The following is a 15,090-nucleotide window of genomic DNA, read 5'->3' as shown; positions in this document are numbered from 1 at the left end:
GCCTGGAAGCAGCCACGAGCAGAGCAGCAGCCAGAACAAAGGGGTATAAATCCTGCAGGAAAAGGGTGAGAGAACAAGACGTGCAGAGCTTGTTGAAACAGAAGAGCGGATAACAGGGAGATAGATTACTGATAAATAAGAGAAGAGCTCAAAAGATAGCACTTAACACCTGAGAATTCTGAAGCACTTCATAAACACGTGCTTAAGACCGTCGTTTCCCTGGGATGCTTATTACATTGAAACCACTTTGGCGTGTGGCTAAATTGAAATAGAAAGTATAAGTGGTTTATTGAGTGCGGCAGAGAGGGGCAGGGGAAGCTCTGGATAACTGTTCTCCTGAAACCATTCTGCAAACTGCGTCATGGATTAAATTATGCCCTGTCTACCCCAGAACATAACGGAAGAAAACAAAGATGTGAGAGATTCGTGCTCTTCTTCATACCCTCTCTGCTACTCATACCTCATTGAGTAGGTCTCTGCTGGGCTATTAATTCTATGAGCAATTGGACTGAGGAAAATTACCAGGGAAATTTTGCAGTCACTTTCATTACGGATATTATTACTGGTTGTCTATTGTAATCAGCAAAGCCTGTTTCATCAGTGTGATGTAGCAATTTTCATTTTCATTCTCTTGCGTGTGCTCCTGTGAACAATAACAGGACAGTCTGTGAGGAACAGCTACAATTACAAGCTGAGAATGTCAATCTTGCCTGATGAGAAGGGGGTGGTCAATTCCACCGAAGTTCCCTTTTCTCCTGCCTGCACCACTGCAGTAGCACAGACTTGTTTCCAGGCGCACTGATGAAAAAACCTTTTCCTCCACTATTACTGAGACAGATTTAAGAATCTCTAAGAGAAGACTTCAGAGAGCCCTTAAGCCACATGAGCACCTGGCAGGTGGTACCCTTTTGCCTTAAGCTGTGGTACTTGCAGAGCCTGGGGTCCTTCAGCTGGTGGTATCAAGGCACCCTCTAGATGAGCCCTTACCAGGGAAGCTGCAGTCAGGGGAAGGCTGCAGCAGGACAATGGGCGTGTTTCTACACTTGCATTGCCTGTGTATGTGCAGCCTCTGGGGCTGCTGTGTGTGCACAGAGACACAATATCTGTCTCTTGTGAATGTCACCAGGCAGAAATCCTGGGATGAAGACACAGGAGGCCCTGCAGGACTCCTGCTGCACCTCCAGCTGCCCCACAGCTGGTTGGGAACAAGGCTCTCAGCTGATGGCTTCAGTGACCGTGGGCTGCTGTCCCATGGCGTTGAAGAGTACAGTCATGGTCCATGCTACAGTGAAAGACACACTGCAAGAAAGCTGCACTCAGTGTTACTGGGGAAGGAAGGCTGGGTGGAGGAGATGTTTAGCCCTGTTTCATGCCTTTCTTTGGCAGCAAAGATACAATTTCTGAACTACTGTTTTATGGACCATTTTTTCGAGGATGCAGAAAAACATGACACCTTTCCTCATCTGCAGGTGCTCAAAGGAACAATGCTAGAATGTCTGAACCAGTTGCCTTCTCCCTGGATCTGAGGTGATAGCAAAAGGCACAAGGGAAGCAGTACTTCACCTTATGAGTGAAGAGTAGGTTGCTGGGTCCTGCACTGCCCAAGAGCCATCTCAGAGCTGTTTCAATCTCATTAGACAAGGGAGAATCAACAAGGATCAAGATAAGTGATGACTACATTTTTGATGCCAAATGGAAAAAATAATTTCTTTACCTACAAATAACTTCTTATCTATTACTGCGGTGGAGTCATGTTAGTCCACTGGGCTGCACGGACATCACTCTCTCTTTGGAGGTGTTTTTGGTCTAGCTGTGTCAAGGGAGGGCATTTTTTTCTGTCTCAGCTGTTTCACCATGTACCTTCTATTTCCCATGGGCATGCCTGTCTTGAAGTATGCAGGGCTTTATAAAGGTTTTGCCTCCTGGAGGATTGCCTAATCCAGTGGATGATCCATGCCTGTCAGAAAGGAGGTGTGAGCTCTCCTCATTAGTTATTAGTGAACCAGAACAGTTTTGGTGTCTGTGCCTGGAATGACCTGCTGCTATCTCATCTGGGGCAAGCAGGTTTTCTTTATACCTTCATAGCTGTGCTGTTTGAGAACGTCTGCAGTTGTACTGCGCTGGGCTTCTTTAACTTGTTGTCACTGTACATACCAGGGCTACAGTGGACATTAGGAAATCATTTTTCCTCTGGTGCAAAAATTCTTTAAATAATCTGATTTATACAACGCAACCCAGTATAGGCTCTGGATCTTTGGTTTTAAATATTAATTAAAAAATAATTTTTAAAGTATTTTTGTTTGTTTGTTTTGTGTTTTTTTGTGTTTGTGGTGGGTTTGTTTTGTTTTGTTTTGTTTTTTTTAATTTGCAAGAATACATGTAGGCAATCTAGCAGGCATCTAGACCATGTAATTGTTCTAGTTTCATATCATTACTGCTTCCCTGGTCATCTCAGTAACTATCTTCCTCTGAAGATTCTGAACTCCTCGGAGTGCTGCCAGCCTCTTACTGCCGTGCCAAGTCTACATCACACTCTTCTCAGGTAGTCATTAAAACCACTCTGCTTCTACTACCAGTGACAAGTCAGGTCAGCTCCCACTCTCCCTGGGTTCAACTCCAATCATGCTGGCACTAGCATAAATTAGGAATAGCATTACATGGCCAAACAAACCTACACTTTCAGTTTTTAGGATTAGTGAGAGGAGAATCCTTCCCAGGGTGTCACACCTCTGGCCCACCTTTAACACCCACATCATCATTATGGCCACTAACATCATATGTGTATGTATTTTTGTCAGCACCAAAGGCATTGGCTTCTTTATGTCAACCTCACTATAGACAGTGCCATGAAGAGAGGGGGGTATTCAGCTGGTTCTTGGTGGGTTTTTTTGTTACCATTCCTTAAGAAACAGAGCTAAGTTGCATGTTTATCTCCAGGCTACTGAAGTCCCTATTGTTCACAGAAGGCAATGAATCATTTATGATTCTTATCACGGGATATAATCAGAGTGTCTAATTCTCTTGGACCTCTGATTTCTTCCCCAAGTACTGATACTCAGCAAAGTGACACTGAAATCAATCTGAAGCCTGAGAATAGTCTTTCATGTCTTCACCATCATCTACTGCTCACTAATAACATTACTTACAACCAGAATTGCTGCCCTCAGTTGATCAGTTATGTGTTATTGCCACCATCTATAAAGGTGCTTGGTCAAAGCACAGTTGTGGAGCTCATTAAAAAAAGACTCACAGAGCCACAGCCTCGCTGACTCCTCATCCCTCCTGGGCAGGGATCGGTGGCCACAGACATCATGCACAAACCAACACCTCCCCAGAGCTGGGTCATCCCCCCTGCACTGCTTGTCGCAAATTTGGGATCCATGAGATCAGCTCATACCACATCCCCCTGCAGCACAATGCAGTGAGGGACGTGCTGAGTCACCGCTTGCAGAGGGAAATGTAGGAACGGGCAGGGACTCTTGTGCCCAACGCAAGCATCAACACCGACTCTTACCTCCCGCAGAATTTTGAAGGACTCTGTCAAAGCCTTGCTCACAGTCCCCACTCCTTTTGCCTGCAGTTCTTCCACCAGTTGCTTAAAGTGCTGGCAAGAAGAGAGTGAAAAAGACAGGAATGAGTTGTAGGCAGGGTGTTTCCTTTGACCAGGGGAGGAAAGGGTAGCCTAGACAAGTCTGTGCCACTGGGCTCCTGCTCCTTCACTACTGCTGGCAGGGCAGGGGAGGTCAGCACTGGGATTGAGGGAGGTGGGAAAGTCAAATGGCCACTCCATTGGTGGCACAATCAGGTTACACCTTTGCCCATGCAGCTACAACAGCACTGCATTTCTCGGTCTCTGTGCTGTGAACCATTGACAGCCCATGAAAAATCATGCCAGGGGCAAACCCACTAGAAATCTGACTTTCCCTTATCCATTCCTTCAGGTAAAGAACATCCTGTGCATGCAAAAGCAACAGGATGGGGGGAAGGGGGGAAAGAAAACAGCTGAATGCTTGTCTACTACCTAAGAGGCATTGTTGTAAATTAAAACCACAGAGTGCTCTCTGCAATATAGTGTTCAAAAGGCTTGGGGATCCTTTAGGAAACACTGTAGGAGACATCACCCTCTGGAATCATACTCTGTGACAGAGGACCAAGCCAGGAAAAGGAATTTGGAGAGAAATCTAGTTTTTGAAGACATGGAGGAATGTGCTACCCTCTCTGGTATTAATATAGAGAAGAAAAAAAAGGAAGAAAAAAAGCCAGTATGAAGAGCTAAAAATACCAGTCAGCCCAGAGGGTGGTGGAGCAGCTGGACAAAGGCTGACCACCTTGAGGCTGCAGAGGCCTCCTAGGTCAGAGCAGCAAAATCCCTCACCAGGGAAAGCTTGCAGGCAGTCCACCCTGATGAAGGATGAGACCAGGCTGAGAACACATTCACCAGGAAAGGGCTGGTTGTTCTCCCTTCTGAAGGCTGAAGATGTGGGATTTCAAAGTTGGTTTGCCCTCTGCACACTGTTTTTCCACAGCAGTCTGGACTAGGTCTGCTCATGGTCTGACAGTGGTGACCCAGGAAAGCTGGCTACTGCTCTTTAGTTAGCCCGCTGACCCTGTGTTATAGTGACTTCATGTAAGCAAAGATGAACCTCAGAGCCAGCAAACACCACTGAACTGATGCTTGTTTCTGAAATGCAAACCACACGCTGCTGTGAGATGGTTGTTCCTTGTCCCTGGAGTTTTGTATCTCAGCATCCTAACCCCGTGTAATTCTTACATTAAGAGAGCTACCTGAATTACAGTGATGGGAGCCTGGTACTCACCTCTCTGTTGTCTCTGTCTGCTTGGACCAGGATACCCTTAAAACAGGGTTCAACAAAATGAACATAATCATTGTACTGCAAAGAGAATAGGGAAAGAAAGGGGTTGTAATGGGAGAAAATTCACAAAATGGGTTCATGTCTTTGGTGGATGTTCAGAAAGCAGTATGGAGCATTATGCTATTTTATACCTATTTCCCTTTAAAATTGCTTACAGTGATAGTGGCAGATTACAATTTTGACAAATCATCTATTTGTTTAAATAACACGTTAATTATAGTGTTTTGATGAGTTCTATCTGAGCATACCTACACAGCTTCTTCCCCCACTCACACTGTAGAGTTTTTATCCACACTCCATTAGCTCGTGCCCCTGGCCTTGCTTCTAGCACCATTTGCACATAGTTCTGACTTCTGCAGACTTTGTGAGTCCCCAGTCTGAACTTTGCGAATGGTTTTGTAACCTGAAGCTTGGTGCCTCCGGGTACACAGCTGAGCAATAATGTACCTGGTAACCACATCTCCACAGAACGGTGATAATTAGTGGGGTGTATGCTTCTAGCCTGGTATGTTTTACCTCAGATGTGGAAACCTTTTCCTACAAGGTTCAGAAGAGTGTAATTCATAAGAGACTCAGCTGATCAGTAGGAGCTCAGGTCAGGCTATAATGTGTCTGAGCCAGTAGGTTCTTGGTGTGAGTGCAGTAAAGGAATATATATATATTATATGGTCTTTCTGGGATTGTTTTTGAAGAACAGATGATATTTCAAACTCCTTAATGACTCCTCTCCATTTTTCTGCCAACACTGTTCACTCTTCCATCTGTCCAGCCATATAAAAACAGAGCTGTTGCCATTGGAGTTTCTAATTATCTAACATAAAAAGCTATCGACAAAAAGTAGACTTTATATCTCAGTTTCTGTGCCCTGGCAAGCTTTCATGGAAAGGAGCTTGGGGAAGGACATGATGCTAAAATGGCCTTGAAAATTAGAAGGTGAGCAGCCTTTAACCTGACACCAGTCTTGGCACAAGTCATGGAAAAGTTTTGCTTTCTGTGGCCAGTGGTACCAGTTCTTTGTGGGTACCCAGCCCATCCTTATCCTAGTCAGGCCTTAAAAAGGAAGAGAATAACACCAAGACAACCTGACCAAACTTCATACAGGCCTGTGCAGATTGACTCTGAGCTGTACTGGGAGCCTTGCAGGATGCTGGTGCACAAAAAGGCACATGGTGGTAATTTTCTAGCCCAGAAACATTATCCTGGACCCAAAGACAGCATTCTAAGCCAGGTGAATTTATTAGTTCAGGTCCCTGCTATCTTAGGTGTCTCTCTACAGTCCCTTGTTATCTGTTGCAGTCACACCTTCAAGTAAGCAAAAAGATGCAGTTGACATCCTCTGTAGAGGAGAGGTGAAATGACTTGGCAGCCACCCTGCTGACCACACAAAGCTGACTTCCCAAGGGTAATTTTTTGTTAATCTCCCATCCAACATAGCTCCTGTAGCTACATCACTGGAATGATTGTAATTTCCTAAGGGGAAGAAGTTGGTAAGAGGCACAAGGAAGGCAATTCAGTACTAGAATTGAGACAGACATACTGCAATGATGTTGACAAAGTCATTTTCTCCCAGAGTATCTAAAATGGTGACAATGGTGTGCTTGGCAATGGTCATCCTCAGGCCCTTCATGCTTCCACTGACATCCACAATGATGACAATGTCCTTGGGAGAGGTGGCCGCTTGGATGTACCTGTATAAAAAGAAGAGTACAAGGAAGCAGGATGAGCATCCAGGGAGGAGGAATGCTGAACATACTGCTGTCACACAGTGCTACCCACAGCATAACATGGACCACGAGCACAGCTATCCAGCAGGATCAGGCTGATCATTCCTACCAACCTGCCTCTTCCACAGCACCTCACTTCCTGCATTGGGAAGTGCTGGGCCTGCTCCAGACACATGTCCAAGAGTGACCATTGCTAAAGCCTTCTTTAGGCATGCTGAGTAGACCGAGTTAATATGCCACATTTCCAGAGTCTAAGTGTCCCCCCCCAAAACTGCAAAATTATAAGGACAATGGGACAGAGGAAGGATACACTGGTGATTTCTGTGTAGATCCCATATGAAAAGCTGTTGCTAACAGGTGATAGGGCTTCCTAACCTGTTATTACCTGTGTTTATGTACCCCCCCCATCTCTCACAAAAGCAGCACAGGACAGTAACTGTTGCTCAGCAACTCACCAAGGTGTCACCTTGGAAAAGAGAGAGAGAGAGGAAAGCTGAACGATGCTTTGGCCACATCTCTCCAAAACTTACCAGCCACGGTTTCTGCAGTCAAAGGAGATGACTCCATTCTCATCTGGTAACCATTTTATCCCTGAATAGAGCAGCAAAAAGAGCAATCAATACACACAGGCAGGCATCTGCTCCCTGCTCCCCAGGCACCCACACTGCTGCTCGTCGTTGCCAAGACTGAGCAACGCCATGGGGGCACACAAGTCTGGCCAGCAACAGCAGCACCCATTCCGCAGAAAACCAAGCAGAGCTGCGTGGTCTTTGGCAGTTCTCGGTAGAATGTTTATAAAGTTTTTGTTAAAAAATGTACCTAGGCATAGTCTGTTCAAATCTTGGGAGCAATTGGATGTACTTCGAACTTTTTGCCACTTTGATGTAGTTCTCAACAACATATTTTTCTCCCCGAGGGTGGTTGAGAGCATAAAAAAGCAGCAGCGGTGACAGGGATGTGTCCCAGATTCCCTGCTAAAGGCTCTGTTCACAGCCATCCCTGCTTTCCCCTTCCCCAGCACGTGACAGGTCACAGAACAAGGGCACGCAGCCATCTGACAGAGTGGTCACCAGGCCAAGCTACAGCTGCAGAGTATCTCGTGGGTTCCTCTGAGCATGGGACCTCCCTCTCGTGCCATGACCTTATGTGCCACTCACAGCTGGTGAGTGGATAACAAGTCAGGCCGGCCAGCTGCATCTGCCACGTGTGTCCTCCGAGACAGAGAGAGGCTTTGGCCACTACTAAAAAGCCCAGGGGAGCATGAGGCAGGGAGCCCTGCCATGGGGGAGAGGGATGGTCTGCCATAGTGTTCTGTGAGCTTTTTGGAGGCAAAAAGCCTCCCAAGGCATACCCCTGCCATCAGACTCCTCTAGGGTTGCAAGGGCAGCATACCTGGGGGGCTCATTCACATGGGAAAAAGGGATTTGTGCCTGCTGGACACTGTCCCTTCAGCTTAAGCAACCCGTGCAAGGAGTATTTTGCTCACTGCACCCTGCCCTTCGATGCTCCCAGCCTTCCCAGATTGGACTCTTCCATGGCATGGACCCTGTCCTGCAAAACTGTTGTTTTGCACTGAAAGACAAAAACCAATCTGCTCTTTCACCTGGATAGAGCCTGAAGAATCCAGTGGAGCTGCCGAAGTACTGCCAGGTCAGTGTGGGATCCCTTTCAAAGTTGTCCACAAAAATAGGATTCAGGGCTTCTGACATGTAAACTCCATTAAGAATGGCAGGGTCTGTGGGAGGAGAAGAATAAAAATGGGGGGAAAAGTGTGTAAAAGAAGGGAGGACATCTAGCCACCCTGACAGAGGAAAGGGATGGGAACAGAGGCAACTCCAGGAGGAATGCAGCCTTATCCAAAGCTTTTGCATTGGGCAGGGAGTTGGATGCATCATTCAAAATAAATCCTGGAGGTCAGGTCACCACTGGCCCCTGCAGGTGATCTCAGCATGGTCATACTCTGTTAACCTCATTTCTCTTTCCAGCCTTGTCTGCCCTTGAGCATTACATCTGGTTGGAAGAATGCTCTGAGAGACCCAGACAACCATCACTGTGCCGAGCACAGCTGGCACACTACACAGCTGGTACCTGAGAGGGGACCTTCGGCTGTTGAAAAGCAACTGCCTGATGCAACGCTAACAGCCTTTCTGCAAACTGTGTTTAAATTCATGCTAGATGTAACTACCTAAGACAGAGGAGTCCTAAAATTTACACAGTTTCTCTCTTTTGTCTTTTCCTCAACAATTCTTTCTTTTTTTCTTTGCCTGCCTTTTCTCTCACAAAGCCTGGGCTGTCCTACCTCGCCCCCATCTCATCAGAATCAATAGGATGTTGCAGATTCCAAGAACTGCTAGGAGGCCATGTATATTTGGTGTCTGTGTTGACTCACTGTCTCAGGAGACCAAAGAGCAGCAGCAGTAGAAACAGGGAATCATGAGAAACTGGTCATTGTATTAATGTTGAAAGGGTTGGGGATTTGACCTACCACTTCCTGTTTAGTTACTTTACTAAAGGCAGTTTTGGTCAAAATAAGGGAAAAAATGAACTGTGACTCCCCAGTGATGAGGTCAAAGTAAGTCTCATAGGAATGGAGAGCCAGAAGAGCTGTGGAGAGCCAGGCTTGATGCTGTTTGCAAAAGAAGGAGTGAGTACTGCTGGACAATGCTCCTTGGAGGATCCCTGGACATGGAAGCAGCCCTCTATGTCCTGCTCATCCTCCAGCCATAGCCAGAGGAGCCGGTTAGTTTGTGCCAAGCTGTGCAGGCAGGAAATCAGCCAGCTGGGCAGTGCCTCTCTGCTGTCTCTGCCAGGGGCCATTTGACTACCTCTGTGTCCTCTGCTGAGGGCAGCAGCCTTACACTGTGCAGCTCTGCTGTTATCTACCCACAGCCAGCTCTGCTGGTGGCTCTATTGTGAGCAAGATTTTAGTGTCTGAGGCTGTTGGACCAGATGGAACTAATTTAACATCATGGGAGAAATAGAACTCCCCCTATTGTCTCTCTAAATAACACAGCAGTTGTGAGCACAGTCACCAGCGCCTACCCTGTCTGGCCCTGAAGACTTTAAATGAGCTCCATCGATGAGAGAAGCAATGGCACTTTTTTCTTGTCAAAAATACACAAGGGGAAGAGCTGACAGGGAAGCAAGGAAGGAGCCAGCACAGGCAGCTGTGAATGTTGGCCAAAATGAGCTATAAACCTAAGACAATTGCAACTGGTGTCTCAACCTGCAGACGCAGCTGTGCACCCACCAGCCCAGAGGAACCCGTTTCTGGGGTGTAGCTGGAGTGGTGTGAACATGCCCTTGGTGCCTCCCTGGACTCCTGCAGCTACCAAGGTGCCAAAGGCTTGCTGAGAACAGAAAACAGCCCAGAACAGTCATGTCCCAGTAGCAATTGTGAATCATGCCTAGTCACCAATGGATATGCTCACTGAGCTTTAAGAGTGTCCTTGTCGAGTGTTAATGTCTCCTGACACAAAGGTACTTGGAGTCTCAGTTCTCAGCTGAAATCAATAAGATTCTTGACGTCTAAAGACCCTAATAGATCCAACCCTTCCTATAGAGCAACAATTGCCAATAAAGTCACATCAGTTTTCACAGCATCTTTGTTTGAGTAAATGAACTGTAGGAGAATATACTGCCTGCCTAAGATGGAGGACTGCCCATCATAAGAGGTTTCCCAAGAGCAGATTATACCTAAGTCCTGTCACAGTGACAGAGGACAGCACAGGCATGACTGTGCCTTGGGATAGTACCTTTCCAGCCCTGGTTTCTTTTTCTATTCCCATCCTTGTTTCCAGTATTATTACTGACAATTTCCACAGCAACCTACTAGCAGCAAGAAAGTAGAGGTCATTACCTTTGTTGTAGACATTGGTGGGGAGCTGGATATCACTGTATGTTGTGTTCACCAGTAGGTTATTGAAATGCTCATTTGGCTCCAAAATGAATTCATCTCCAAGCTCCACATAATTGTCATTTTCATCCTTCTCATTAATCAGGAGAGAGTTGTAGTAATCAAACTGTTGATGAAGACAATGGAAAAGAGAAAGACGAAGAGAGAATAAGACAATTACCAGTGTGGCTGAAAAAAACCCACTCTTTAAAACATAAAGAAGGCACATATGGGGAATTGGGGCTTCAAACAGGATCAAGATGAGCAACAAACAAGCTACTATCAAATGAAAATTGCAAAGCTGCCAAAATGATGACTGCTGGCCAATTTCTTATTGTCAATAAGAAATGACTGAAAGCTTGGCCATAGCCCAGAGCAGAAGAGCCACTGAAGAGCAAAGGGACACAGTGGCAGACTCCTGTGGTCCCTCAGAGGTATTTAAGTGATTAGCTGGAGAGCTGGAGTGTCTCACTGGGTCTGGCTCCCAGGTTTAATACAAGGCATGTCAGTGCCGACCTTACTTGCCCTGTCTCTACAGCTGTCATTTATTAGGGTTAACTCCTGGTGTACATCCAGCTAGGATTATCCCCTCATTCTGTCACTCTAAGTGGCAGGCACTCATCAAGAGCAAAGGATCAAGCAGAAGGTGCTCAAAGACAACACAGTTTCCTCCCTGTGAAGGTCAATGGGGATTTATTATCTACAGTCACTTTAGTACATTTAGGACATTCTTTGCCCTTGGATAACCTGTTTTAAGATGTTTTTGCTGATTTTATCTTAGCCAGAAGTTATTTAAGGATTTATGTTCAAGCACCATCAGTATTCAGAGGGTGCAGATACCAAATCATGTATGTCAACTCACCCATGACCCTTACTGGGAATGCAGGTGACCCAAGCACCATGACTAATGTGATTCTTAAAAACAAACAAACAAACAACAACAACAAAAAAAAGGAGAGATGAAATTAGTAGCTAGCCTGATTTCAACAAGTGTTTTCATTCTCAGCTTTTCCCTGCACTGAGATGTCTACTTGCAGGGTTAGCCTGCACTTCTGCTCATGTATCTGTGCTTGTACTACGGACAGAGAACTTCCTTGAACAGAATTTTCCCTCCAGTTCCTCTCACCAGCAATAATCCCATAGTTTGGCCACAACTAACAGTTATTAACAGAAAGCCAATTATCCAAATTGCTTGGACAGCACCAAACTTTCACCTAATGGAAGTCCTGACAAGTGGGTGCCTGTCTGGTAGAGAAAAAGAGGGTGGGAGCTGTTGAGAAAGATGGTGAGAAGCTCGGTTCATTTGGATTAACAGTTTGCTGTGGGTATTTGTAACAGCATCCTCCTCATTGCTCATTCACACTCAATTTTTAGTTCATTTTCCAGTCAAGTAACCCACCAAGTGCCAGCTAACTTGCTAATTTGCGCCACATTGGTCTGCAGTAAAAGTTATGCCAATAATATCACACACCCTAGTGTCTTCCCAAATCCTTCCCCTCCCAAAGCCAAAGAACTAATCTCTTTGGTGTTACTGATTTGGGATCTGCCAGGGTAGTCTCTTACTCACAGCAGTCTCTAGACAAGCTGAGTGTCCTGAAGGCGAGGAGATTCCTAACCTGTCCAGGAACCTGAGGTGGCTGGGTTCCTGGCTAGGCCTATCTTTTGACTCGTCTCTCTGAGGATGTGTGTCATATTTTGTCACTGACCAGGATAAACTTACCTCCAGCGAGGAGTTGTACTCGTGGTTCAGATCTGCATCTTCTGCTGCTTCCACCAACCTCTAACGCAAGCACACAGAAAGAAAGATGAGTGGGTGCTGTGGCAAGCCCTTCAGAAGCTCTTCCAGCTGTATCAGCCATTCACACAATTAATGAAAAGGCACAACTGCCTCTTTCACCACAAAAGATCATGGAGCTATAAACTTCCCTCCTTCTCTCCTTTTCTGCTGACCTATCATTCTGTGCTGCAACTTTATAGCTTGGAAGGTATATTTGCAACTATTTATTGCCAAGTATATTCACACCTATTTACTGCAGAGTCCCTACTAAAGCCCTGAGCAATTTTAGGTTTCACAGGACATATACAAACAGAAACAGGTCCATTTAGAGAAACAACAGACAGAGATTTAATTTCATTTTCCATGAACCCTTCCAAAAAGCCATGGGAAAGACTTTTCAGACCCAGCTTGATGTCAGTATCTCATCAAAGGAAAAGGCCTTGTGGGAGTCTCAGTCTGGTATTGTTACTGAGACAAAAACCATGACTTGATTTCATAAAGGGCTCAGTGATGCTGTCGCCATTTATAAGCTCTTACCATTTATGGAAGGCAGTAAAAATCAGCCAGTGTTCTCCAGTATGATGCTTCAGGGCACTAATTCTCAATTGGTACAGACTGGGAAGGAATCCAACTAAACATGGACATGTTTTCAGCATTGCACAATCAGCAACAGTCTCAGCAAAACTACATTTTGCTCCTTCACAAAGGATAAGGCAATCCAAACACTGGAAAAGTCTGGCTAAGAATTTAATGTTATGGGCCAAAGCTCTGGGTTTAAATATGCCCACATTTCACTTTGAGACTCAAATGATGTGTTTCTGGATGACTTTTCCACATTAGACGCCTTAAACAGTCAAGGCTCTGTGACTACAGAAATATGCTTTTCATAGAAGGTAAATACACAGGAATATGATAAATCCTTAGATGCAGGAAGTAAGAGGGGCCATAACGATTACCTGCTCTGATCTCCCACGCAGCAACAGCTAAAGACCTCTTGCCACCTCCTCCACACTTCCCCATGTACACAGCTAGAAATCCAAGCACCTTCCTTGCAGCTCATGTTCAGGGGGTGAAGAAATTTCCCTTGAGCCACACACACAGCTGAAACAAGCTACTAGTCTTCAGAGGCCAGAGTGCATTATGCGAGGATGAACTTTATTTTCATTTGTGAGGGGTTTTTTTCCCCCCTCTTAAAACAGCTCTTGTCTCCTAAAAGAGTGTTCGTTCCCTCATATTTATTCTTAGACTTTTTTTAATCTTATTTCCTCCTTTGGGCTGAGGGAGAAGCCAGCATTCCCTTGTCTGAACGCCCACATCCTCCCACCAGTGTCTGCTTAAAGCTCGGAGTGAGCAGCCAGCCACACCAGCAGGAGTTTGGTTGGGCAAAGTCCTCATACAACCTCTGCGCCCACACACTCCTGGAACAGGCAGGAGGCCTGTGCCTGCTGCTCTGGGGCTGACTGAAGGAGAGGACTCCCTTCCCAGAGCCCCAGTGGTCCTACCTCGACAGCTTCGACCTTCCTGCGGAGCATGCTTTCCATCTGCTCCGAGAACTTCTTCACCAGCTCCAAGCCATCCACCTCTTTGATCTTCAGAGTTGGCTCCACATCTTTGTACTTCTACCCAAGGGAAAAAAGAAAATCCTGTTGAGGAGGAGGCTCATAAGGAATGAAGTGAATCTATTATTGCTGACTGGATATTGTCTTTGGTGAAGGAAGAGGTGTTGAAGGAACCGCTCTGATTTATCGCCTTCTCCCATCTTTGCCTTTCCTCCTTTTTCACCCCTTGCAGATCACTGGCCATAGCTTGAAGCATTTTGACTAAGTAAAAGCAACTGATCCAATTGGGAGCTTGTGGCTGTTGAAAACAGCAATGTACCTGAAGCTATTAGTACCTACAAATTTGAGAGAGAGAAGCAGAAGGCCAACTTTTTTTAAAAAAACTAAATCGCAGATTGTGATTACATCCATAGCAACATTAGACGTGTCACATACCTGAAGTTTAATTAAGGTAGAGGGAAGAGCCAGGGAACAGAACTGTATACTGTCATTAACATCTCCTCCTATGTCACATGTGCTCTGGAGCAGCAGTGGGAGGGATGTCATACCAGCGCATGTGCTGTCCTCCTGCAGTGTCATCATATCTGTAAGGTAACTTGCCAGGTCTCCAACAAGAAGAGTCTGCTCAGTGCTTAGGTAGGAGACTGCCAAGGAAAACTAATATAGACAGTTATGATACTAATTATCAGACACCCAGGAGCACGCTTTAGGCCAAGAGCACCATAGAGGCATTTCCCAGAAACTAGGAATTAGAAGCATGGCTGCTTAGTGCTGCCTCCACTGGGAGAGATGCTGCAATGAGGAAGATCTGAATCTGACAGATTTAGAGATAACTAGTTTCTTCTGACCAGGTTTCATATAATCTAGGCATTAAAAAACCCGAGAGTACTCCCAAACTGTGTAACTAATCTACCTCCTTATCTGCCCTTTCAAGAGTGGATACAATGGCCTTTATTTCTGCTTTTCAAAAAATTCCGCAGCTAACAGAGATAGCCAAAAGGAAAGAGTAAAAAAACCTGCCAGAGGACACTATGATTAACCTACTCAGAAGAGGCAGAGCCTTATCTCCTCAGCAATATGGAAACACGAAGGCAACCAAGTGCAATTCCCTGGTCCCTCATCATCAGTTTTCTCTGCACTGTACTCAAACTCCCTTCACGTTGTGCTAGCACCATAGCAGCAATCTCAGCCAGGGCTGGACTTCTTGTGCTGGGAAAAAAAATGAGATGGTGAAAAGGAAAAGGAGGTGGCAGAGGCTTTG

General features: G+C 45.7%; 1 protein-coding gene across 1 annotated transcript in view; it reads right to left on the bottom strand.

Annotated features, from left to right (window-relative positions):
- Positions 1–15,090, bottom strand: part of CACNA2D4 (calcium voltage-gated channel auxiliary subunit alpha2delta 4) — a 128,929-nt gene that overhangs the window by 103,557 nt on the left and 10,282 nt on the right. The window contains exons 3-10 of the mRNA XM_027668482.1: positions 13,773–13,889; positions 12,214–12,273; positions 10,458–10,620; positions 8,202–8,333; positions 7,129–7,189; positions 6,412–6,562; positions 4,818–4,892; positions 3,515–3,604 (exon numbers count right to left, since the gene is read on the bottom strand). Coding sequence (XP_027524283.1) covers positions 3,515–3,604; positions 4,818–4,892; positions 6,412–6,562; positions 7,129–7,189; positions 8,202–8,333; positions 10,458–10,620; positions 12,214–12,273; positions 13,773–13,889 — 849 coding nt within the window. The remainder of the gene's footprint in view (positions 1–3,514; positions 3,605–4,817; positions 4,893–6,411; positions 6,563–7,128; positions 7,190–8,201; positions 8,334–10,457; positions 10,621–12,213; positions 12,274–13,772; positions 13,890–15,090) is intronic.

The sequence above is a fragment of the Corapipo altera genome, unplaced genomic scaffold (assembly GCF_003945725.1).
Source record: "Corapipo altera isolate COAL_440 unplaced genomic scaffold, ASM394572v1 1, whole genome shotgun sequence".
NCBI classification, from domain to species: domain Eukaryota; kingdom Metazoa; phylum Chordata; class Aves; order Passeriformes; family Pipridae; genus Corapipo; species Corapipo altera.
Note: the sequence above shows the minus strand (reverse complement) of the source record. Positions and strands in the feature narration are given on the sequence as shown.